The following is a 27,420-nucleotide window of genomic DNA, read 5'->3' as shown; positions in this document are numbered from 1 at the left end:
GTGGATGATTATAACATTCCTGTAATGCATTGTATCCTAAACTAGTGACATGTACTCTCAATCTTAACTCCATGTTGACAGTTTTTCTCTGGGATATATTTATCTATGTATTGTATGTAAAGTGTATTGGTTTTTCATTTATATTTTAAGAAGGATTTCTGTTTTTTGACATACATGCGCACGCACACACATGCCTTAATCAGCCATAATATGAATATAAATTGAAAAGACCATCTTTTTAATATCTTGGAGATCATTGTACGTATATGTTGGATAAATAAGTATAATATAAGTGCACAGCTTCTTACCTGAATTTCCCAAAGCAGAAAGGCTCAGAAAATAGATACCCTGCCTTGGGTGAAAATAGATTGTGATATCTTGGCCATAAAAAGGATGTTTGCTTTACTGATGCCCTTTTCACCTTTTTTATTCTTCTTTATGTGTGAAAGGACAGGATATGAACATACACAGAATAATTTAACGCTATCATACAAACAAGCCCTTCCCCATATAGTATTTCAACACCATACAAGATGTTACAGCATATGGGTGGTAGAGCAAATTACTTGATTCATCTCTGTACATGTGTCCATTATAGAGCAATATGCATATACATCTTCAGTCATTCCAGAAATTGGATTAATTTGTTTTCACTTACTTCACCCACACTGAGTGTTTGTTGCCAGCTGAAATCAGCTCAGCAAGATGCAGAGTGCTTTTAACAATTTTACTTTCAACAGCTGGAAGACAAATTTCATTTCTGATTACTCCAGCGTTTCAAAACTCAGCAGAAATCTCAAAGCCTATAAATTAAAGTACTTCCCAATCAGGGATATTGTTGAGAGTCCTCATCCTGGATTCACTTCATTTCCCCTATTGATGATTTTGTTAAAAATTCTGCTCTTAATTCTCATACCCCAGATATTGATTTAACAATACTGGTATAAAATAGAGTACAGATGCCTTTTTATGCAGTAATAATCACAACTGTATCTCTATGTTGTGGTTACTTTATTGTCCCCTACTTTGAAAGGAAAATAACCCTATACGTACAAACAGGAGAAAAAAGCCCACAATAGAGAAAAAATAATGCAGTTGGACTAGTTGGACTCTATGGAGGTAAAGGTGAGAGAGTCAGAGAGGTGAGATCTAACCCCCTAAAACTGAAGGGAGGAATGGATCTCAATAGGGCCATGTCTAGGATAGACAAGCAGGATAGTCGCCCTGAGTGCCAATTTTCAGGGGGCTCCATAATACTCAGCTGTGGTTTTTTTGTTTTGATTTTGTTTTTCTCTTCTGGCCATTTTGGTTTGTTTGTTTTTTGCTCAGCTGCTTGTTTTGGAGGTGAGTTGGAGTGGCACCAAAAACATTTTCTATCCTGGCTGGCAAAACCCCTAGGGTCATTCCTGGGCATCAGAAAAGCTTATGTGTTGGTCCAGTTTTTCAGTGTATTCACGACACTTGTGCAGTGTGTTGAGAGTTGCATTCCCAAAGCATGGAGCTTGTGACCACTCCCTTGGCTTGCTTCCATCAGCACCTTCCTTACCATTCTAAGCAAGGTTGTCTGAAGACCTATCCTGCAGTGCAGAGGCCCTCCTTTCATAATTTCCCCTCCCCACACGTGCATGAAGCCTGAATCCTGAGCTTAAATGGCACTGTGGCCTGGCCCTTTACATTATAAGTAAATTTCCCTAAGAAGAATAGATGCATCTTAGATAATTCGGTACATTTGGCAAAATAAACATAACCTCACAGAAGCATGTGTAAGCCTTTGGGGGGAAATGGTATCCCAAAACGCACATTCACAGCTTCTGGTTTCATCAATGTACTTAATGCAAGGCATAATTTATCTCTTTTATTTGGACAAAGATAACAATTCCTTGTCCTCTAATCCCTCCACACACATTGTCCTGAGTCTCATTCACAAAGGAGGAAATGTCATTTTGCTCCTCACAGGAAACCTGACAGCAGCAGCAAGAAACTGCAATAATTGCATTATTAGTGAATTAGTCAGAATATAACTAATAAATGTAATGATCAAACATACTCAAGAGCAAGTTGACTTAAATAGATTAAAATATTATCCATAAAGTTCACAAAAACAATCAGATTAAAGGTTAATGCTAGGAAAAGCCAGATTTAATCATTTTTGGTGTAAGATTTATCAAAATAAATAAATAAATAAATAACAATAAAAGAAAAATCAAGATGATATATAGCAAAGACAGTTAAACTAGGATACCCAAAATCTTTACAAGAAAACTTTAAAATCCATCAGACAAATATATTTATATCAACATCTAATATTACCACCCATCTTGAAAAATAACATGAAGCAAATTATGAGCCACTACTGAAAAGATTTTTAAAATGTTTAATGGCAGAAATGACCATTCTCTGTAAAATTTGGTTCTTATTTCAAATCTTTCCAACAGAAATCCCCACAAAGATATTAGAAGAATTGCAATTTTCTATTTTACACTGTTTTTAGTGTGATAAGATCATCAGCGTTAATTAAAGAAAATAATATAGTGCTGGCGGTATATGTAGAGCGCCTTGATAACATTGTAAAATGGGGGCAATAGTGAACATTAGATGAAGATGAAGCAGGAAGATTTCAGTAATTTAAAATACAAAATGTTCTTATCAAAAACACTGTTGAAAAGGTTTTTTAAAATTCTTGGACTAGATAAAGATTCTTTGCAAACTACTAGGAAGATGACAAACTGGTTGATATAACCACAAAAAAGGGTTAAAAGAAAAATCATGAATCAATATAGACATCTACAAAAAGTTTTTCTTCTCCACAGGGTTTCATAGAAAAGATCTATGTATTTTTGTAGTCAGTAGCTGTGTTGTCCTGTGCAAGTTAAAGCCAGGCACTCACAGATGTACAGGTTTAAAACGCTCTTATTAGGAAAGCTGCAGTAGCTAACAGCTAGTGCACTCTTTAACAGTTCTTATGGCAGATTAACTACTAGTGGTGCTAAGGTTCTCAGGTTGCAACATTAAAGAGGGCAAATCATTATACCCTTTCTCAATGCTTTACAAAAGCTAGATTCCTTCCAGCAAAGGCTAACAAAGGAATCTATGGAGGGTTTTTTTTGTCATAACAAGCACTGTCACTGCACATCTATGAACCTTCACAGTGGTCATCCTCTCCTTACTGTGGTCACAAAAGGTTCCTTGCCCATTTGTGCTCAGGAGGTCTGCTTTTCAAAAGCTTTTAACAGGCTGTTATGATATGAAATCATTTAAATATAAACAGGTTTCTGGTTTCTTTTGTGATTTTTGTGCAACTTTTTCCACTGTGAAGAACTAGCTTGTTTTCTTTTCTGGTCTCTCTGAATGACCCTGAATAGAAGGCAGAATACATGTTTCTTCCTGGTTCTGTCTTTTCTCTCTGTTACTGGCAAAGCACATCCAGACATTTTCCAATAGACGTTTATTTCTCCTGTGTGTTTGCTCTTCATTTGCACTTGGTCTCTGCACATTTTAACACCTTCTCTTTCATAAATACTTGAATTTGTTCCTGTGCTTTCTGGAATTCTTTCACAAGCACATTCTTTGGACTGCAGCTGCTTGAAGCAGATTCTGCTTTGTCATTCAGTCTTCCAACTCCATCATTCTGGCATCCAGTTTCCTTTCCACAGCATCACCTTTTGTGCATTCTTCTTTCACATGAGCAAATTCTAGAAATGCTTCCAGTATACAATGAGAGAGCTTTTTTTTATCTTTCAGTTTGCTTTCAAGGGTCCAGAATTATCTTGCAGAATACTGAAGTTCTGACAAACATTGAGCTGTCTGCTTACTGTATAATTGTGACCAACTTCCTAACCATTCTTAATTTTGTTGTAGTGTTTCAGCAAAAGGCCACCAGAACTCACGGTGACAACGAGAAGATGTACTGTGATGTCAGGAAGCAAGGTGTGGAACCTCATTTTGCTATTTTAACTGACTTGACACTCCTTAATAGGACTATAGGAGTTTTGATCTGGCTTGATTTTTGCTTGGATGATTTAATATCTGTTTTTCTACCCCAATGATTTAAATCCGCAAAACAACTTCAGCTTTAAAAGTTCAATTCAAATAACTAAAAAGTTATTGTTTTAACAAAGCAAATCAGTGAAGGGTTTTATAAAAGCTTTTTGGAAAGACATGAAGGAGCAAAAATGGCTTTGCATTTTTCTATCAGCATTCTCTGTAATGATTAAAACTAAAAAAGGAGGAACTGGGTGGCTCAGATGTATGCTGTGCACCAGTTCTAACCTGCCTAGGTTGATAGATTTGGTCACTTGCTATCTCATAGCTGCTCTGTGGCCCATGTAAAATGAGTTGCTGGTCGCACTCCAGTTGCTATTTGAGAAGAGTCCATATCACAAAATTACCACCACAACTGACATTAATTGATCTCCTAGCACAATTAGCATTGTTATTGTTAAATGAATGAACATGAAGTAGAGACTGAATCATCCTCTCTCCTTCCCTAGGAAATAGCCCCTCCAGGTCAGGGTTAGGGCATATTAGTTGAAGCAGTGTAGGGAAGCTGCACAGCAGTTGTCTGTTCAGTGAATTAACAGAGAATGCCACAGTGCTGTCAATGTCATCTTTCACAAGCACTAAATTCATTGAAAAATAAGTGTTGAAATACGGGAAATTTCTGGATAATGATTAAATAACTGCAACCTTTAGTAATGGAGCACTGCTAGTGTATCCCTGCAAAGACTATTCCCCTAAATGTTTACTTAATTCTGAAAAATCAATCCTTTTGCTAAAGTAAGGATCAGTGTAATTTGAATATTTTAGGTTTGATTTTTCCACTGCCTGCCATCTGGTATAGTCCATTTACACTCTTGTAGCACAAATGTGAATTATCAGAGATGCAAAGCCATGAAGATTCATGGCCAACATATGCTAGAACTTAATATTCTTGAAAGAGAGCAGAATGGGGCACAATATTAACTTTTTCTCTTCATTAGTATATTTCCCTTTGCACAGCTGGTCACTCTTCATTTAGAATAAAGGGATGCCATGGATGGCACAGTAGGGAATCAGACACAGTCATTAAAAGCTTACATGTAGATAAAGACAAATATTATGGCTCTAATTCTCAGATTCCACCTAGCTGCATTCCATGTAGAATCTGAGCGGAGGGAAGCAGCAGTGGCTTTTTGCCACCTTTTGCAACTCCCTGGTTCTGGGGTTGGCACAAAGCTATTTCAGCACCCCGCAAAAATCAGAGCAGCCTCAAGGCTGCTTTCACCTACTCTCAGCTGCCTATGCCCTCAAGCAGCCATTCCAATGGCTGGGAATACCAAGAACACATGAGCTAAACTGTGAGGATGGCAGCATGGTTTTATTTCTCTTCAGCTGCACACCTGCAGAGGGATTAGTCAGAATCTAGTCCTATGAGGCTACATAGAAATTATAGGATTCTTTTTTTTTTTTTTTTTTTTTTGATGCTGCAGACTTTCTGATAATTATAGTTGAGTGAATTATGTGAAAATTCAAAACAGCTTATAACCTACTCACAGCATCAGCTATTGGGAAATGTTATATGTGAATTTTGGGAGTGAAGAAAATGGATATTAATGGGAATTTGGGATTTTCCACTCCTATCCTTGTCATGTCATGGTTTATAAAGTCAATAACTTGGCACTGACATAATAGGTCTGCATATGATCTGTGATATAAATGGCTACTAGCCAAGATGATCGGGGATGCAACTCCATGCTTAGGGCGACCCTAAACCTCTGGCTGTCAGAAGCCAGGAGTGGAATATAGGGGTGGATCATTCCATAATTGCTCTGTTCTGTTCACTCTCCCCCTGAAACCACTGTTGGAGACAGGATACTGGCCAAAATGGACCATCCTCTAAACCAATGTGGCAGCTCTTAGGTGCTTATATCAGAACTTACTTTTGAATTCTGTGGAATTTCATCATTAATTAATGGTACAGCATTATCTCAAAAGATGAGCTGCTACGTAAACTTAATTTAATGAAGAGTGAACCAATCAGGCAAATGGCAATGAGTGTGAAAGTTTTGTTCAACAGGATACACTACTGCAAAAGAACATAAGAAAATAGCCCATTGCATTTTTCTCTATATAGCTTGGCTGTAAATGCAGAATATGGTGAAGATGGTAAAGATTAATTGCCACCCGCTTATAGATTTACTGCTCACATGCTCTTGCTGAAAATACACTTTCGTTGAAAAGGAAAACATTTTTTAAAACAAATTAACCGCCTATATCTTTTTTTTAATTTCTTTTTTTTTTTACTCTTTACAATTGATAACCATAGACAAAGTTCAAAGTGACACTACCACCTATACTACTTTGAGACACTGCATCCCTTCTGGACAGGAAGAACTGATCCTTTTGCAGGAACAGGTGAAGAAGGGAACAATTTCTGTGGATGAAGCGCTTGAGAAATTTAAACAGTGGCAGAATGAAAAAAGCAGATTAGAAGTCCCACAGCAGGTATACTTCTGAAGGATTATGTTTGCTTGTAGGACATCTTGTCCAAGCGTTTCAAAAATAGGTACCTAAATTTGGAGTCCTAAATCCATACTTAGACATCCAAAGAAGCGTACATCTATACAGCAGCTGTGAGGCATGATTCCCAGCAGGGGTAGACAGACGTGCAGGAGCTCTGCTTGAGCTAGTGCTCTAAAAATGGCAGAGTGGACATTGCAGCGCAGCAACGACTTGGGCTAGCCACTCAAGTTCAGACCAAGGAGTTCAGCAGGCGTAGACTCAGGCAGTTAGCCTCAGCTACCACCTATGCCTCAACGTCCACACTGCTATTTTTAGCACACTAGCTCAAGCAGGGCTAGCACAAGTCTATCTGTCCGCACTGAAAATCATGCCACCCAGCTGTGGTGTAGACATATCCTGGATGTCCTCATTTTCAAGTGTTGTACAATGAGCCCGTGTCATTGTCTTTGCTTTACTGTTTAGGGTTAGAAGCCTTGTATGTTATTTCACTGGAAGCAAGTGGGTTCTCAGCATTTAACTTAGGTGGCTCATTTTGGTACCTAACTATGGCTTTGGAAAATAGCTTTCACGCCATTTTGTTATTTTGTTTTTTAAAATCTTGCTCTTGGTTTTATTGTTTTGATCATCTAAGCTGTGAAACACCTATGAAAAACGATTGTCTATGAATTCTTCACCATAAACCTTCTTTCACTGAATAAGAATACTTCTCAGGCCATGTCTCTAGTGACGGCAGCAAATTCGCCGCCACCAGATCGATCTTTCTGGTTCGATTGAGCGGTCAGAGTAGACCCGCTCAATCGATCAGGAAGTCGACGCTGGTAAACCACTCCCTCAAGTAGCATAGCGCTGCGTCGACGGGAACAGCGCAGTGTAAACAGTGCACAGAAGGGAAGCACAGCAGTCGATGTGAGTTACGCAAGCTACTCTGGCTCAGTTACATGCAGGAGGGGAACCAACTCCTAAAATGAATGGAGTCAGCTAATGGAAGTTTTATCATTTCAGACATATAGGACATTGTATATAGATTTCATAGTGTTTTACACCGGTTTCAAACTGCGTACATATAGAATTACATGTTACAGTATGGTATATACATATAGGGATCATTTTATTCCCACCCACCACTAAAATGTAACCACTTTTGTATTGCAACAAAGAAATCATTATGCTGGCAGCAGTCCCACCAGCAATGATCAGAAGTACAAAGAAATGAAGTGAAGAATAGGGTTGCTTCCAGATTCCTTAGGGCACGGTATTACTGTTTGTATTCATGCTGAATAGTATTTTATTCTGTGAGAAGCCCTGTTAAAATTCCTGTTTCAGTTTGTGCAGTATGCAGTTCACAAGGAATACATGGGCTGAAATTTGTTCATACTGAACATTTGTTTTAAACTGAAAATAAATATTTAAGAATCAGTATATCTTTGCAGAGAATCAATGGAATTACTTGCAGAATAAGATGCTACTTATCATGAGTAAGGCCTTGTCCACACTACCACTTATGTCGGCAAAACTTTTGTTGCTCGGGGGTATGAAAAAAACACCCTCCTGAGCAGCATAAGTTTCGCCGGCATAAGCGCTAGTTTGGACAAGTGCTCGTCTCCCATCGACAAAGTTGCTGCCGCTTGTTTTATTATGTCGACAGGAGAGAACTCTCCTGTCGACATAACACAACTACGCAAGTGCTCTTAAAGCGGCACAGCTGCACTGATACAGCTGTGCCACTGTAAGTTTTAAGTCTAGACTAGCCCTAAAGGTTCTTTCTACTAGCATCTTATTTCTCAATTGGCTAGAAAATGATTACCTCTAATTAAGGTCATGAAGACTGATGCAGACAAAATCTATGTGAATATGATTCTAACTGTCATCTAGCCCTGGATACACTATAACTTCTGGTGGATTGGGGATAAATGCTGAAACTAAAAGTCTTCACCTGTAGAGCAGCATAACATTCTTCCTAGCATTTTTAAATGATTTTCCTGTGGTGAGGAGCTAAATGTTCAGAATACTAAGAAACCAGCCTTTTCTAGCTATTCATTCATTACTTTTTTACAATCAGTTATTGATTTCTGTTACTGTTGTTTGTGTTTCTTTTTTATTTAAGGAAAAAATACGTCAGCTCAGAGATAGCATTATCGGAAAAAGACCAGAAGAAGAAAATTTGTATGGTAAATTATATCTAAATTTCATTTCAATACAATGAAGATGTGAACTATGGGATAAATATGCCATATCTCTACTAAGGACCTGATCCAAGTCCCAGGTTGGCCTTTAGATCAGGCCCTAGTGAACACTTTGTATATCACAGGTATTCTTTTAATGTAATAAAGACTTCATTAACTTTTAGGATGAAATCCCGACCCTTCTGAAGTCAATGGGAGTTTTGCCACTGACTTCAGTAGGGGCCAGGATTTCACCCTTAGTCTCTACTGCTCAGCTTCCCTGTAATACACTGTGTTTCCTAATAAGGTGTTGGGACTATAAATGGACAATCAATTTCCTAATAACAGTTTATTTGGTGAATTTAGTCTTTTTTTCTTGTTTGTGAATCATCAGTGAACACACATTGATTTTTACACACTTGTTCGCTGTTCAAAATTATTCATATTTTGTGCCTGTGAATTGCTCAGGAACTGCTCACTGCCAGAGCTCTTTTGCATACTAAGTATTCATGATCATTATGTGAGCTGTGTTTTTTCCATTATTTGAGTTACACAGCATTGGTTTTGTTCCTGACTGAATGGCCTGCACTTTATAAACTACTTATACTTCTGCCCCCAAACAAATTTCATCTTATCTTGAAACTGTTTGTTTCACACTTAGACAAATCTTGTCCTTCCTATATATCTATATCGTGTGTGTGTGTGTTTGAGAGAGAGAGATCTATCTATGTTCAGATACACACACACATAGGTGTGTGAATATAGATAGATACAGTTCAGTAGTTGTAGAGCAGAATCATTGAAAAGAGAATTCTGTTTTCCCTTTGAAATCGATCCAGAAAGTTACCCAAAGAGATAAAATATACACACACATATGTACTCTAATGCTAGAAAGATAGGAAAACAAATAATGCATTCTAACAATGTTTTTCCTCCTAACAGACAAAATCACAATTGAACATCATCCAAATGGTAAGTGATACTAGCTTAATCTAAAAAGTTCATCTTAGCGTAGGTACTTTTCATAGTGCCCTCTCTGGCAAAAACTCCTGGACAGAAATTCCAAGTTCTGTAGGTGGTTCCTTCAATTGAAATAATGCATTTTGGTTAGCTGAGTGGTATAGTAGTAACCTAAAGGATTTGAATTTCAGTCTTAAAGTCCCTACATGTCAGGAGCTTAGAGCACTGTCCCTGTGAAATGGTTGAGTCTCTATTTGCTTTCATAAAGAGCACACAGACGCTGAGTTAGTATTCAGAATCACTCAATTCCTAGGGTTTGGTTTTATTGGTAGTTCACAGAAAGTTACTTGATATAAACCTCAAACTAACTCTCTGAGCTTGGCTGTCTCCTAGCATTTCCCTCCAGGACCTCCTGTGTCCTAGTTCTCTCTGGTTCCCTCTCTCCTGAGAGCCACTTTCTCCAGGGTGCACTTAGTGAACCAGGTCTGCAATCAGACACAGCTGTAAGTCAACAGAACTCTAAGGTCAACAGGACAACCCTGCCATTCTGGATAAAATTCTATTGTGTGCATTACCCAGGTCACACTAGATGATCAGAATGTTCCCTTCTAGCCTTAACATCTATAAATCCTGTTAAAGTGTCTTATATCACTCTGAAGTGAGTCTTTTTGGCTGGCACTCAAAATGGGTTTAAGACAGAACTTCATCAACCCTTCTTGGGGGTGGGGGGAAAACAGGACAGAGACATAAAAGGATGAGAAACTGGAAAGAACTTGAAGGAATCCCAGATCCTTTTGAAACAGTTTTTAACTATTGAGGGCCTAATCCTTGAGTTCTTACACAAAACTCCCACCTAGTTAATTGTAGTAATGATGAGTGTAAGGCTGGGACATGAGAAGGTTACATCTCTGTCCACCCAATGATGTTAATACATGGCTTGAAACAAAAACGACAGTAGCATATCTTCTGTTTCTTGAGTTTGTAAGGAAAGCAGAAGAGAAAGCCTTCATTTTAGAGACTTGCTGCACCCCACACCATTTAACATACTGGCACGTATAGATATTTTCCTAGCTCTCAGATTTGTTTAAGTTTGAATTCATTTGAAATTGAAATATAGAGACATCAGTTTTCAAACATAGGCTCCTTAACCATATCTCTATCTCCCACTTTTGAACTCTCAAATTTGGATGTCCTATTCAGTAGCCATGTTTGAAGATTAGATTTAGCATGCACAATTCTTATACCATAAGCTTATTCAAGAAGCAGTTTAATTATTTTTTTTAACAAGCCAGGGACACTCAATTCTGCTTTTTATAGTTACAAAATGTGATTTTGAATTTCTTGATATTGCATCTGATCTTGCTCCCTCTGCAGTCAGTGGAAGCTGTGCTATAAACTTCAGGTGGTTCAGCCTCAGGCTTCCACTACTTTATTTCAGTTCTTCCTGTCCTTGGGCCCCCACATAATACTTGATGTGTCTATTAAGATATGATATATTCATGAAAAATATGCCTTTTGTGGACAACAGGAGAGTTCATCTTGCCTTTGTTCCAGAAAGGCAAATGGGATTGGGCTGATTTTAACAACTACTAAACAAGGAGTAAGTGTGTAGCATAGGAGAGCACATGCTATTTGTGCACGCATCAAACATGGACATAGAAAACACTACGGCTTTAGTTTTTATAAGGCTGATTCTCTCATCACAGTTAAAATGACATTCACTAAGGCATGGATATGGGCACGTTTTTGTTGCATTCTTATAGAACTGGAGAAAAAACAAATCCCCAAAGAAAACCTCCTGTGGTAATGTTTTCAAAAATGCCTGAGTGACATAGGAGCTGAAGTGCCATTTTCAAAAGTGATTTAGGCACTTAAGAGTCATTTTGTCCCACTGAGCGTCAATAAGGCTTATTTCTCCTAAATCCCAGGTATTTACAGGTATTTGGGTGCCAAAAGATACAGAAAGGTGCCTTCGATTTTCAAAACACATAGGCTACAAACTCCCATGGAAATCAATGTGAGATAGGCTCCTTGGCATTTCTGAAAATCCCACTAGGTATGTATCTGCACCATTATGAACCTAAGCACCTTTCAGAATCTGGCAACATTTATCAATTATCACATAAAAACTACCTTGTGTTTTGTGTGCCATTTCCCATAACTTAAAAATCATCCAGTCACGTTCTAAAAATGAATATGAGATGATTCAAAGTGATTAGAGATTATTAAAGAAAACAGTTGTGACTCATGGTGATTTGAACTGCTTGTAATTTGTCATCTTTTGAAGGCTCTTTGGTAATTTTTGTAGAATGAACTGTTCTCAGTCCAGTTCTGCGTGGACAAGTTTCCACATCATAAAACTTGCCATCAGAATTGGAATTAATTAGCCACCACATTGCCAGGCTTAGCATAGTGCCAAGGACTGAATGGGCATGTAGTACCATTCCATCACTCAGCAATGCACCTGTGTTTTAAACAGTAGTAGTCTATCATGCCCAAACAATGCTGCCCCATGTGCTGATGCTGCAAACTCTGCCGCCAATGATGTAGGAGATTACCTGATCAGAGGTGCAGAGCCTCTGCTTGCAAAATGGAAAGCAACAACAGGGCCAGATAGAGGCTCCAAACTATCTAAAGTTTATATAAATTGTATTCTAAAAAGACCAAAAGGCCAGTATTGGCCATTAATTTTGGGTTTTTATGTGTCATCAGTGTGCATAATTGCACTTTAAACGAACATAGGTCTAGGGAAACATGCCAAATTTATACACCAGGGAATTGTAATCCTTTTATCACAGTGCTTCCCCATGAATATGCCTCTAACGTGTTCTGCAGGAGCCACATCTGGGGTGAAATGGTAACTGTGCCCATTCCATCATCGGCATCGTTGAGATCTCCAGTGTAGGTGGTATGCTGTGGCAATTTTGATGGTTGTTTTGTCCTGTGGGTACTTGATCACTGGGAACTGGACTGGAGCCATTTTATATAGGCCATTCAGCAGCCAACAGGTAGTTGTAACTTCAGTTATAACTGACTTCTTCATTATTAAAGATGAAAGTGCATGCTGATTTATTTATTTCTCTGTGAAAAAGAGATTTATCTCCAAGGTGCATCATTTCACCATGTGCTGCTACATTACACTTTCTGTACTCTTATTGTTATAACTGCTCTAATACAGCCCAATTCCCCAATGTACTGTACATGTCCAGGTCACCTTCTGGAGTAAAGCAATCCTAGATTATATACTTTTTTCAAATTTCACTATCTGAACCTTTGGAAGCCCATGGCAATAGAGTGTATGTGGTTAATTAAGTTTGCCCAGCTGTCTGCCAAAGACCAAATTGCTTCCATAGCTTCATCCAGAAAGCATTCAGAATAGCATTGAGTTTCTTTCCCAAGCTGTTAGTTTATTACTTTTGAGCACTATCCTGATTACCTGGCTGCATTTCCTCAGCCCTTCGTCTCTCACCAGCATCTTGTTTCTATTTCCGCTGCTGGCAATCATGTCACTTGATAATCAGTGGACTTCATTCTGATAAGAAGGGGAATGCATGTACAAAAATCCATAAGACAGATAATAAGTAGAGATCGGCCTGAACCATAAAATATATACCTTTATTTTGAACACATCCACCAATTCAAGTGTTCATGAAATATGGAGCCAGTAATTAGATTTCAAACCCTTTGCTTATCCCTGTTATTAAGAGTGAAATAATTCAAAGTAAATGCTGCTCACCAAATAAATAAATAAATAAACCTATGGAAGAGCTCACAAACTCATGGGGTTTCATTGGAATTATCCCACTGGCTGGAATGGGAGGAGGCATCACTTAACCTCCATAGAATGACCAAGACCCGAGGATATTAAAGACCAGGGCTGGGAAGTTCTCAGAGAGGCCCAGTGTCTTCACAATACTTCCCAACCTCTCAGTCTCCCTCAGAAGCCACTCCAACCTTGCGGCTGCATGTTCCCAAACAAGCAGGAGAGCACTTTTGTTTAGTTAGGGACAAGAGTCAGACCCAGCCCAACCCATTTCCCAACCAGAACTGACCTATTTTTTGTAGAAGTTTCACAGGTTTCCCCACCTTCCATAGCACTTTTAATTTTTAACACTTTGAAAGGAAAACATTATTTTAGTGACTACCAGAAGTATAGAAAGTTGGAGAATTTAAAGGAGAATTTAAAAAAATTAACATATCACTTTCTGACAAAACAGTCACTCACTGGAACTATAGACTTTGTGACCTTATGATGCATCTTTTTTTAGTCTCCAACTTGAAACCTGCCAGAAAAGGAACCGATGACTAGAGATATTTAATGGAGGTAAGAGCGTATATAAATTATTTATTTTTATATAAAACAATTCTTAATAAAGTGATACATATTGGTGATGCATACTCTTAACCATGGAATTGAAGTGACATCTCAACCCTAATCCTTGTGTCACTACTGCAATAAGCAGAAATGCACACCGTGTTATGGTATTTTGTTATGGTATATATGTTACGGTCCTGATTTTTAATCAGATTTCAGTGTGTCCTTTGTAGTACAGGACTAGGTTTGCACTGAGCCACAAACACAACTGACTTGTGTGTGCAATTAAAAAGTTAGGTACAGAAGTGGGTACAATTGTGGATACAACTAGTTACATCAGCAAAATTAGAGATTTTAGAGGAAAAATGTAATCCCGTATACTGAACATACATATACTATCATAAAGGTATTGAATAAAAACCTGTGCTGCATGTATCTAACAACCGTCATAATAAACAAGTATGAGGTCTATTTCTGATCTTGCTCACATCTGTGTAAATTAGTAGTAACTTGGCTGAAGTGAAAGGAGAATGCAGGGGTAAAAGTAGTGAGAGATTGGCATTAGGTGAACAGTATCCTCAAGAGAGGATTGTGTTTGGCTTTTGCAATGGCATGTGTGAGCTATGTAGACCGGAGAGCTGGTATATATTTGTTATTTCCAGAATCTTTTGAGATTTCTCTAGGTTGACAGAAAGGGTTTGCATTTTTGTAGTAGGCTTGTGAACTGAAGGTCCTGCAAAGCAGTATCCAGAAGCCTTGAGACATGAGAAAGAGTATTCCCCAAAAATTAGTGACAAACAGTGAAGGCTGTCTATCACTGGGAGACCTGGGGTACTACTACCCTGAGAAAAATAAGAAAATGTACCTTCGCCCAATTCTGCGAATCATTCACAGTTGATCATTTGATGTATTGGAGAGACAAGGGTAGTGGGGTAACATCTTTTATTGGACCAATTTCTGTTGGTGAGAAAGACAAACTTTGCACTATGAGATGAGGGTTTCTTGCGCAGCAGCAGCACGGTTTCTCCTTATTGCACAGTGAACCTTTCAGGAAGGGAGTTTCAGTAGCTGCAGTAGAACTTCATTAAACAGCCTGTCAGCCACAACATAGCACTGAGGGGCACTTTCAAATGTGCCTTTTATTAGTGAATATATATAGTGGAACTAAGGGAAGTTAGTATCCTAACCTAAACCTAAAATGCCTCACCAAAGATCGCCATTGACATCAAAGCTAGCCACTGAATTCGTATTCTAGGAACTAAATAATTGTACCAATATATCCTCTAGGACCCCGAGTACCTAACATCTATGGCAGTACTAAATCAGTGCTGCAACTCATTTGCACTTAAGGAGGGCAGCTTTAAATTGTAGCTGGGACACTGTGAGAGATGAAAGCAGTGCAAACATTTTCTAGGTGGTCCAGACTTGCCTCCTCTCTGGCCAGCCCTGCACACTTGGCAGAACAGGGGGATTCAGGTTGCTTGCACCTCTGTCTCCTAATTTAGGTGCTCAAACCTGTGTCCTGTCATCAGAAGCTGCTGGAAGACAAGGAGTGAACCAAGCCAAAAGTCATTCATTAATAGCAAAGTAGACAAATATGTGGTAGGAGGTGTGAAGAACATGGGAGATATCTGAAATTTGATTATTGATATGATGTGTACCTCTGTCTGATTGCAGCCACGTACTCGACAGCATGGTAGTAAAGAGTTAACTCAGTCCTGGGTGGTTTTACACATCTCCAGAAAGGCAGGCAATGGTTGTAAATCACTGATACTTAACAAGCAATATAGATGTCAAGAGCTGTCGCTGTTTTATCTCTATCCAAGAGGAGCACAACCATCCCCAACTTATTGCAGAACCCAGCCCTACAGGAGAGAAAGCTTGAATAAAGGATTTGGAATTTGTTAAAAGCACTGGCCCTGAAACTGAAGGCAGAGGCAGGGTCTGCAAAGAAAGACTGTAACACAATCCCCAGAAAAGTGGCGGTACCTGGGCTAAGTTGGATCTACCTAAGGCTTGAAGGAAATGCTATGCTTAGATAAGATACCATTCATGTAGACCTTTTGTTATTCTAACCCTTTCCTCTCTGATTGCTATAGTCCTATGCATAAATAAATAATACTTTGCTTTGAAAACACTGATCAGGGTCACTGCATTTTCATCTAGTCACATGTTCCTAAATGGAAGTCCATAGCAGGGATCCAATCTAGTTGGAAGTGCTGGGGAAACACAGTTGGTAAACAGGGGTTCTGTAGCCTGGAAACCCAATCTGTAAGTGGGATGAATCACAGAATTCCACTCTGAGGGATGTTGGCACTGTGTCTGGCACTTGGATGGTTGCCCGTGGAGAGACTGAGAGCTCAAAGATTGGGTTTACCCTAGAACAATGACAGAAGGGATACAGGAGAATGGCCCTATTATTTTCAAAGGGATTTCCCATCACCAGAGAATTTGGAACTGTCACTGGAAAGTTAACAACTGAGGTTGTTAGCTATTTCTTTTTACACTCTATTTTGTTTATATGCTGTTTATTTCTATTTCCAGCACTACAACTGGTTAATAAAGAGATCACGGAAGTAAAACATACAAAGGTATTAATGTAAGGCAGTTGTTCACAGAGAAACACTAATTAACTATCTGAGCTATAGCCATTCAGTAATCTGTCATTTAAATGATGAGAGGATTATGTGTATTCACTACTCCAGTTTGCAGCAGCAGCAGAGTTTGTTGATAGATTTTGTTAATGAATGTGACCTTCTTACTTTGGGCATCTCATTATAGCCTATTGAAATATTAACTGCTCTGTCAAGCAGTTCATTGATATCCCATCCTGTTGCATGTTGTACCTCAAGGACTCTGTTTTAATCACCAGTTGCTACCTGCACTTTCTTTTCTGTTCCTCATATTGCTTTTAAAACTATTTTAAACATTGTGGAGTGATATGAGTCATTATAGGATTGACTGCTTAGAAGATACAGAAATATAATGTTACTGCATTCATAGTCTTCGTCTCAAAGCAGTCCTTGGTCTCTCAGCGAAGGCTGCCAACAAGAATGACAGACATGATCCACCAAGAATTAAACTGAGACCACCAATTAATTTCACAGTATTCATCAATTAATGTTCCTTCATTCTGGACCGAGGGTGAATTGGAACCAATTACGTAGACAGGAAGCCTTTACTTCCTGTTGCCAGGTCCCTGAAGAACCCATCTGAACAAGTGAACAGAGTTACGTAGCCTTATACAGAGAAGAATGATCATATCATGAAAGCACAGGGCTGAGTGTCAGAAGATCTGCATTCTTATTCCTGAAGCTGTCACAGTCCTCCTTCAACAAGTCACTTATGACCTGATTTCATGCATGCTGAGCACCAGGAGCTCCTGTTAACTTCGGTTGGAGCGGAGTGTAGTCAGAAGCTCTGAAAACTGGAGCACTCGTCTTTTGTGCCTCAGTCTCCCATCTGCAAAATGGGCTGATAATACCTACCTGGCAGGGATGATCATCCTTCACTTTTAGACATTTAAGCTCTAGAAGTGAAAAGCATTACTATATTTACTAATAATAATGGTACATTAATTGCAGAATTATGTTGTAATGAGGACGAGGTAACACATCCCTTTGTTAACTGAAAATAATATTTCATCTGTCTCCAGAAATAGGCTACTGTAGCTACCATAAAAAGCTCAACTTTAGCCAACAAATACCTTGCAGCGCTATGTGAGTTACTGTGCTAAGTAAGGGGGAGCACTGTGGTATACTATATTAGTACTAGGGATGTACGCAGCTACACAGTCAAACATTTAAATGGTAAACAGCTGTCTTACCATTTGCTAATTAGTTTAAACATTGCCCTGGGAGGGGGGAGGAGGGAATGGGAGGCGCTGAGCCCAGCGCAGCTCCCTGCGAGCGAGAGCTGCCCAGCTGCGGCTTTGGTGGGGAGCCGTGCTGGGCTCGGCGCCTCTATTTTTAGAACATTTAAACAGATTATTAATTAAAGGAATTTTTACATCCCTAATTAGTACCACTGTATGGTAATTGGTGGCACTACCTATTTTCAATACTTTAAAAGTAATCTTCATAGAGGCGTTCTGACACCCGTTTAAATGAAGGAGGGTGGATTGATAATGTTCCTCTTTTGTTTCCCGTTAGTATCAGTGAAACTGACTGATTGCCTACTCTCTAAAGTGCAATGTTCAGGCACTTCTGAGATTGGACTGCCAGTCAGTTTCACAGACACCCTGCCACCCCTGCTGTGATCACACATACAGCCGGGAAGGAATGTGGGGGGTGGGAGAGAGATCATACGGAGAATAAACTAAACAATCAGGGAGATGTTCAACATGTTGAAGAAAGATAGGAAAGAGACATTACAAGAAAGTAGATCTTCCTACTAAGACTTCCTACTTTCGATCACATTCTGATCTCTTCTCCACCCAGGTGGTGTCACTGCTCCCTCTCTCCTGACAAGAAGGGGATGGATAAACCATCATAACTTTCTGGGGCCTGGGGTAGAGGCAATCGTTATTCTATCACGTTATTTTCACTTGTTTCCAGTGTGTGTGTGGGAGGAGGGGGGGAACGACGTTGGAGAACTGAAGTTGCTGACAGTTAATGTTGGTTGAAGCAATATTTACTTCCGCTCCTTGCTCTCTGACCTCCCATAGAAAGATCACAGACTGTATCCAGGAGCTGGCCAGCCAATGTATCATACTGCTGTCGGTGATATGCTGGGAGACCGATATGATGATACAAAACAAAGGGGGTTTTTTGTGCCGCTGACTGGGATCTGTAAGCTTGGAGCACTGTTGTTCTGTGGCCTCTTTTCTTCTGCTTATATTTGCAGTACGTCTGCTTTGGTACATCTGCCAGTCCCACACCTCATGGGAAAAAAAGCACTTCTTCAATGAACACAGCAAAGCACCGAAGTTTTTTTATTAGTTTGTTCCCCTCAATACCATTTTGCCCAGGAGGAGAATGTTCAATATGAGCCAATAGCTATAACAATGCCATTTATTCCTTTTGTTTAGGCTTTTTGAGCCCCCGTTTCTAAAACTTAGTTCTGCACTTCATCAGGAATATAATTTAAAATACGACCCTTTTTTTTTTTTGTTTTTTTGGACTCACTGCAACTACTGCGCTTAGCTGCACTTTATCCTGTTTTATTGTTGCTTTTATAATCAAACAGAGTGTTTATGTGCCTTTTGGGATTAAATGAGCCTTCGGTGTTGTCTGGCCACTTCAGTTTATCATGCATTACTCAGCCTGTCTTCATCCAGCTGGCTTCATTACAGTGTTACCCTTTCTCATCCAGATCAGTGGCTTCATTTCCATGCACCAGCATTGCACAGAGAGCCTTCTGAAGACATTCATTGCTCTTTCATGCTGGCCCCAGCTGGATGAGACTTTAAAGATGGGTATTGAATAAGCTGTTCTCTACCTATCTTTGTCCCCAACTCTTGGGCAGGTCAATGGAATCCACAAGTACTCACTCTGAGTGCAGAGTTTGGCCTACGGAATCAATATTAAATTCACTCAATCTCTATAGCTGATAAAACATTGGCATTTAACAGGTATTTGCAAACAATGAAAGGGCAAAGGTTAAAACTTTCAACTGTAAAAAGTAGTGAAAGAAACAAATTTAAGCACAGTCCCCTGTATAGGTATCACACTGCAGCGTGCAGTCCAGACCCATGAGAGTTTGTGTCACTGCCTGCCCTGCAACTTACATGCCTCACAATGCTTTGCTGTTGTAGCTCCCAGCCTGGGCCTCTCACAAACAGCATAACTGCATGGAAGTCACATTGCGTGCCTTTGTATAGCTGCTGTCCTGGTCCAGCCACTCTGACCCTCTGTCAGCCACACACCAGCCACACTTTGGCTTCCAACAGCCTTGGTTACTACTTGCAGGGTGACCCTACCACACTTCCAATCCCAGATTTTCCCCAGAAACTTGTGTTCTGCACTGTCCAGTCCTCTCCTGAACAGTTCTGATATTACAGGTCTATTGCCCCTATAAATGGGTCAGTGTACAGCAGTTTGCCTACTTTTAAACACAACACAGGATTAGTTCTGATTAAAGAATAAAACACATTTATTTAACTACAAGTGAGTACAAGTATAAGGTATTAAAGTCACAAATGGTTACAAGAGGAATAAAGATAAAACACTTCCTTAGTAGCTAAGGCTTAACAAACTAAACTTGGTTCAAGGTAAAATCCTTACCACAGGTTCCCATCATCATTGCTTCTTCCCCAAACTCTCTGATACAGACAGCTGTAGCCACACCCCTAAGGTATGGCTTAAACCTCTTCCCTTTTCTCTCTGTGGTGCTTGAGATCACTACTATTTGGAGCAGTTTCTGCCCTCTCCTCATGTGGGCTGGGTCCTGGGTTCTTTTTTTGGCATCTGGAGCCTCCACTCAAAGTGACTCCTCGTTTTGCCATATATCCAGGCCTGCCGACCTTTGAGAAAATTGGTCTAGCTTGCAAGGACTGTAAAGCCCATTACGCAAGGAACAATAAGATAAATAAAACAAAGCCCTGCAAAGGAATGATACACCAGAATGACAGCATAACAAAGGGAGACTTTACTGGGAATGGGAAAATAGGATCTGGAGAATGGAAGGGTTAAGGTTCATTAATTATTAATGAACATTAATAAATAAATGAATTCCCTGCCTCCCAATACTCACAAGCCCCTCCAAAGCCCCACTTCTCTCTGGCACCTCCTTGAGGCAGATGGTATTGCAGAGGTTGCGTATCCTGAGGTGAAGTGTTGCAGTGCTGTGGCATTGACTGGCTTAAATAAAAGTCACCTTACTTTTTCTTCACCCCTGGGTTAGGTAGGGTCCTTTCCTGACTCCAGCTGGGATAACTGGTTCCAGGGTCTGGAATTCTGCTGAGGTTTTGACTGGCTCTCAGAAGCCAGGGCCGCATCAGATCTCTCCCTCTAGATGTGGGTTGCTACAGTGCTGGAACTGCCTGGTCTATGCAGCTTGCGTCTCAGAGCAGAGCAGTCCTCCTTTCGGGGGACGTAGGAGTTTAGCAGGGACTCCCTGAGCTGCACTGTCTCTTCCCCAGCTTCCAAATTCAAAACTGAAATGACACTCTCCCTGTGTCTGTCAGGCTGTTCACTCATTGGGAGTTGTTAAGCCTTGTTTTGTCTTTGGTCTCTTGGACTGCTTGTTCTGATCGCCCCATGCAGACACCTCTCTATTTGCCTCAGGAGGTTCTAATTCCTTGTGTTCTTACCCCTGACTTCAAGCATGCTGGGAACGAAGTCAGAGGACTGGGACAGCTATTTTAGTTGTAGTCCTTTTGACTGGAGCTCCAGAAGTTGGCAAACTCCAAGTGGGGGTTCCATAGTACTTTGTCGCATGACCAGAAAGTGAACAAATTCAAACTACTACATTAAATATCTTGCCTCCCTTTTCAACTTTTCAGGCCAGATCCTCAGATGGTGTGAATGGGCATAGCTCCATTGACTTCCATAGAGCTATGGCAATTTACACCAACTAAGGATCCGGCCCCTCATCTCTACTGAAGGAACTACAGCTGGAGAAAACCATTAGGATGAAAAAAATTGCTAAAATAATAGGTAAATTGAAGATTGTTAAAGTGAGATGAATCATACAGCTGGAGAAAAGTGCACTCAGGATTAGCAAGAGGTGATCTCTGTCACTTTTAGAAAATTGCTGCATAGGTGAGAGAGGAAAAAACAGGGGGAGAGAGAGAATGATATGTGGGAGAATAATTTGCAAGATAAAATTTATTCAGCAAATCTTGCTCTCGTTCTTGTTTACAAATTGCCCATGGACAGACTATACTGTTCTTTTCCTTCAAAAAAATGATTTAGTCAGAACCCTTCCAGCCTCGTCTGTGGCGGAATTTGAGTTGGAGGCCTAACTCAATGGAATACAATACCACGCTGATTGTGGTATGTGTTTTTGAAAAACAGGACATGCTCATAGAGAGGCATGTGTAGTTGCTGCATAAAATAGTGAGAGTACTGCTACCTGTTGTATAGAAGTGGAATGGCACTAACAAGAATGAAAGAGGAGTGTTCTGCAACTTCTTCCTTTTACATCACATATGGCCCTACCAAGTTAAAAGCAAGATAGAGAAACAGTGCTGGAAATGGAAAATATTTTACATACACCACTGAAGAGAAAATGCATTTACAGAGTGAAATTCTCAAATCTTGTATAAAAACTGGATCACTGAGCTTTTTGTTCCTGATTCAAAACCCATTGAAGTCAATGGAAAGATTCCCATTTTCTTCAACAAACTTTCAGCCATGCCCTATATGCATATCTGACCTGAAACCAAAGTGATGAAATACATTTATTGGTAGCAGTCAGAAAAACCCTGAATAGGATTGTGTGTTTTTGTTTAACTTGGACGAATCAGGACATTAATGCAACAGCATAGTAAAAGGAATTGGGGGATATAGGCCTGCACTACTTAAGTCAATAGATATCTGTCACTGTCTTCAAGGGCAGGCTCATCCCTCGCATCTCTGAAATAACTCTTGCTACTTTTTTCTAACATCAGACCAGCTGCCTTCAAAGTGATCCAATCCTGAAAGATATGGAAATAATTCCTTATACTATGACGTTCTTCCCGGCATTTTGCAATGACTTTTGAAGCAGATCCTCAGCTGGAGGAAATGTGCATAGCTGCCCTGAAATCAGTGGATCTGTTCCTATTTAAAGTAGTTGAGAATCTGGACCTTCTTAGTATTTTCTTTTGCAAGACAGGGGTGTGCAAACATGTCCTCATAATTTTACGTTGATGTTCTGCTCTTGCATTTTTGCTGGGGCATGGAAGGGAAGATATATTTGAGTGTAAATCATAAAAGACATGGGCTAGTGAAATGCAAATTAGCAAGGCTCCTCGCACAAATAAAAACTCAGAAGTAAGCTTCTGTGGCCAAATTCTCTGTCATCAGCACTGTGGCTTTCAACTCCAATACTGTGCTCTTCTTGCATGTGGTGTTCACTCTTTTACATCCAATTGAGTTCTATGCATGTAGGAAGCGCAGAACATGAGTTGAAATCCATGCTGTGGATCTGAAAGCAGAATTAATGCTCTTGATGCTTTTTCTAAACCTTGAAGAAATGTTGCATTTGATCATGTACCAACCCACTGCTAAAAGTTGATTCAATAATATGCCTTTTTTATTATTCCCTGCAGTGCAGTTCATTCTGTCTTGCATCAGCTTCCTCTGTTCAGCATTCCACACACGTTTCCAATCTACATCTTGACTTATGCTGAATCTACTGCACATATTGCTAAGAAAATGACCATGCTCTCGTCACTGCAGTTTCTGCACCTTGGAATCATATGGTTCGGGCAGTCCTAGCAAAAGTCCGGCATTGCTGAAGAAAGCAGTAATAAAAATTTCTTATAGAGTCAGCGCAAATTTTACACTCTTTCCTTACTGCTGATTTTAGTTGATTCTCTTAATGCGAAGTTAAGAAAAACATTAAAATACACTGAACCTTGTTTTGTGTATCTAATTTTATACTCCTTTCAACTTTGCTACAAAACTGTTAGAGAAGTGCTACTAAAAGTGCCACTAAAAAGCTGAATAAGATGCTTGATTTTAAATGGACTCACATGCACACAAATGGTAAAGTTATAAATACAGAGACGTTTTATGTTTTCATTTCTATTGTTTAAAAAACATTTTATACAAATTTGTAATGTCTGTTTATACAGTAAACTTGCCTTTTTTTCCAGGAGGTATGACTGCATTCTAATTAGAACTACTTTCTAGCAGCCATCAAACTGTATCTTTGTCTATTAAGTTTGGATGTAAATCAGCACTAATTATATGCAGCTATAAGCATGATTACAGAAAAGAATGTTTACAAGGCAGGCTTGTGTTTGTGTATGTACATTTAATAGAGTGCCTAGGGTAAACTAAACACACAGAGCCAGGCTCTAACCTCTGTTAAACCCATGCAAACACAGTAAAACATGTGGAATGGTAGTCATAGCCAATAAGAATTTGACTCAAATTGTGGTCTGCATTCACATAGCAACATACTCTGAGATTTAAATGAGCATCCTCAGTTGTGCAGGAAAACTTACAAGATTTGAAGAAATGACCCCTCTTATCCACCACACAAGGGAAATGTACCAGGTATGTATATCCAAGTTACAGTCTAGCCAGTACCATATCCTGTAGATAGCATTTACACCATGTTAGAACTGATTGACGTATTTGTTGCCAGTAATTTAGTCATTGGATTTTCTATTTGAGAATTTTCGCAGATCATGGATTTTACTAATTCAGTATTGACTGGCAAATAATTTTCCTCAACACAGTTAGGCCTATGCATTGTTCATGCACTGTTCATAGAGAGCACCCCATCAAACATTCAGTATTTTGAATCTGCTATTTGAGCTGTGTAATTAGGCAACTAAATCACTTAATATGGTTTCTGTTCCCTCACTGGATGGTCTAATGTAAGCACTTCCAATGTGAATATGCTTGTTAATGCACAAGCACCTGAATATGGGTGAATAAAACTTCCTCCCAGAACAAAATAGTAATGTCTATGGAAAAGAAAAAAGAAAAGGCTCTGAACGTGGTCAGATTGAGGCACGATTCAGATGAGTGAACACGTTCACTAAGACTTTTTCCTGCTATTTGCACTGATTTAGCAAAGAGTTATTTGTGACAAGAAAGAGAGTGTTGCAAACAGAGATGAGCTGAGGAGGCAGCGTTTGGCTCTGACTTAGATTTAAAGGTTTGGATTTGACACTGACAAAATCTTGTGAGGTATTCTCATGAAGTTGCCACCCACACCTGTATATAATTTTAAAAGGATTAGGACTGCTTCAATATTTTCTGTTGACACTGTTTCACCATAGAAAATTGGGTTTTTGATTAAAGGTAGTTTTTTGTGAAAAGTGTGTGCTTTCTGTAGCAAATTTCTCATTTTCATTAAAATCCAAAACTTGAAAACTATTGGTTTTGGCTGGAAATGTGTGGTTTTACAATGAAAAAATCAGAATGCTCTGTGACAAATCAAGACAAAACAATAGTTTCCCACAGGGGGAAAAAACATTTTCCCACCAGCTCTAGTTTGGACTGTCGGTTTTGGTTCCAGCCTGTCTCTAGTTACAACACAGACTGCTCTTACTCCTAATCTGCTCTGACTACGTCTGCTACCCCTCTTTATTTCCCCCCTCATCTCTCCACACGCACCAATGGTTACCTCAAGTCATTTGTTTGTCTGATGACATTAAGCCAGACTCTCTGAATTGCCAGGGTCTCCCTTAAAGGAAGAGAGGCCTGTGGCATGTTTGGGCCTTTTTGTTTTTCCTTTCCTTTGTTTGTTTTCTCCTGAACCCCAGAATGGGTGACCTCCAGTGGACCCAAGCCAGAAGGCTGAGTTTCCATCCCCAGACCTGTACAGTGGACCACCTGGATGATGAGGGGCTGAGTGAGTATAGCACCCAGTCCACCCTAAAGAGGCGCTGGGGAAAGACTAAGCCTGGAATAGGCATAGTGAGCTCAAGAGGAATATATTAGTTCTTGGAGAACAATGTTTGACAACGATCAGCTAAAACACTTGACAATAATTTTGGGGTATCCAGAGCCAGGTGTTCATCAGTGCTTTGCTTTTGACCACATGGCCAATTGGCTTGGTCTAAAGCCTACACAAGTCAATGGCCGTATTTCTAGTGACTTCAGTGGGCTCTAGCTCAACCTCTAATTTTGTTTCTTATAAGGTGAAATACTGAATCCCCATTTGCTGTATAGCAAAAGACACACACAGAGACTTCTGAGAAAAGAAGGAAGAGAAGTGACACTCTTGCTACAATGTAGATATGTCAGTAAGAAAAGCAGCACTAAAAACTAAGCCAAATTCAGTTCTCATGTAGTTGCACACAATTTCTAGCAAAGCCTATGGAATTTGTAGGCACAAATCTTAGGAAATAATCATTCTAATTCAGGAATGCAGAAAAGAGAAGATAACCACAGAGCCAAATTTTGTGTACTTTATGTAATTAATATAATTGATTTCAATGGGACTTTTCACAAGCAGGATTTGGCCGTGAAAGCGTTGAAAGGTGCTGATCCAGCAGCCATCTAATCAATAAGAGCTTTTCCACAGAATTCTTAGATCTCGTGTCTATTGCTGTCATAAAGCAAATTCATTATGCTTGACAGATAGTGTCTCACTGTTACATAATGGAAGACCTAAAGTAACAGTAAATATTTTAAACAGCTTTAACTGTCATTGAAATAGCTTTAAACATAAGCCTTGGTATGGGTGATATGGCACAGGCAAAACAATGTCCTGGTTCTTCTTCCAGAAGAACACTGATTTTTTTCCCCCACTGTTACTGACACTGCACTGTCCTACAAAATAATAGTCTCCAGAGGAATTCAAGAAATGCTCCTGTGTTACCATGTGCAGCCAAACCCTGCTTGCCTTTTTTTACCCAAAACTTCCACTTCAGGAGGCTTTGACATGAATTGTCCTGGAATCGTCCCAGGTGCTGGAATGACATGTCCTACCAATGGCATACACACTCTTTTTTGTCGCAGCTCATCTCTAACATCCCAGCTCCCTTTTGTGAGTGCCAAAATGCATCTCTTGTCAGCCCTGCATAGTCCTTAATAACATAGGCTTTGTGAAATGGAATTTTACAATGCTCTGCCAACAAGCTGAGAACAGGCACCTCTATCTTGTATATATTTGACATCCTCTGCGGAGCAAACGGCCAAAGTACCTCTTTTTTTGTCAGCATTATGCTTTATACAGTCTTCTGTGGGTGTTCCTAGAAGTCTTTGTACTTCAGCAGATGATCTAAGTGTGAGTTAGCAGTGAAATCATACTCCTTTCTGCTGTCTGCAAAAGCAAAATTGCCCATCTTTCTCATCTCCACTGCAATACTGTAATCCTCTTGCATTACTGCCTCTGCAGCATTTCCATGTGCATCTTCAGGATGTGCCACTAATTCTTGTATAAAGCTATAAACAAATGTTATTAGAGAATAAAGCTTTCAATTTGTGTTTGCTACGTGTCTTTCTTTAAAAGATATGAGAGAAATTAATTGTTATTAGTATTATTCTGACTTAATTCATTTATTTATTTACAGTAGCACCTAGAGGACCAACTAAGATCAGATCTCCATTGTTCTATGCACTGTGCAAACACAGAAGCCATAGTAAAAAACAATGAAAAACACACCAATGAAAATGCTACAAGATTTACTGGTACCCAAAGAGCACTGAAAATACCAGTTCTATCCTTCCATACATTAAAATGTACTACATTAAAACTGGATTGAAAATCAATTGAAAAATAACAAAATCCTGAAGACACTAAGTTCCAGGAAAAAAATGTATGATGGAAGTGAGTCGAGTTTTATTCTGTAGTTGGTTATTGATAAAGCTCAGCAAATTGGAATGCCACCCTCTGGACTAGTTATCCTACTATAATTGCTGCTCTCTG

The 27,420-nt window shown here is 39.5% G+C and overlaps 1 protein-coding gene across 1 annotated transcript in view; it reads left to right on the top strand.

The window, feature by feature from the left end:
- Positions 1-24,862, top strand: part of BANK1 (B cell scaffold protein with ankyrin repeats 1) — a 211,844-nt gene extending 186,982 nt beyond the window's left edge. Inside the window, exons 11-16 of the mRNA XM_067553845.1 lie at positions 3,859-3,927; positions 6,305-6,483; positions 8,606-8,669; positions 9,606-9,635; positions 13,892-13,947; positions 23,135-24,862. Coding sequence (XP_067409946.1) covers positions 3,859-3,927; positions 6,305-6,483; positions 8,606-8,669; positions 9,606-9,635; positions 13,892-13,932 — 383 coding nt within the window. The 3' untranslated portion in view covers positions 13,933-13,947; positions 23,135-24,862. The remainder of the gene's footprint in view (positions 1-3,858; positions 3,928-6,304; positions 6,484-8,605; positions 8,670-9,605; positions 9,636-13,891; positions 13,948-23,134) is intronic.
- Positions 24,863-27,420: the final 2,558 nt, after the last annotated feature.

Source organism: Emydura macquarii, unplaced genomic scaffold (assembly GCF_026122565.2).
Source record: "Emydura macquarii macquarii isolate MOO-44397 ecotype Brisbane River unplaced genomic scaffold, CSIRO-AGI_Emac_v2 contig_302, whole genome shotgun sequence".
NCBI lineage: Eukaryota > Metazoa > Chordata > Testudines > Chelidae > Emydura > Emydura macquarii.
This window is presented reverse-complemented; position numbering and strand designations above follow the sequence as displayed.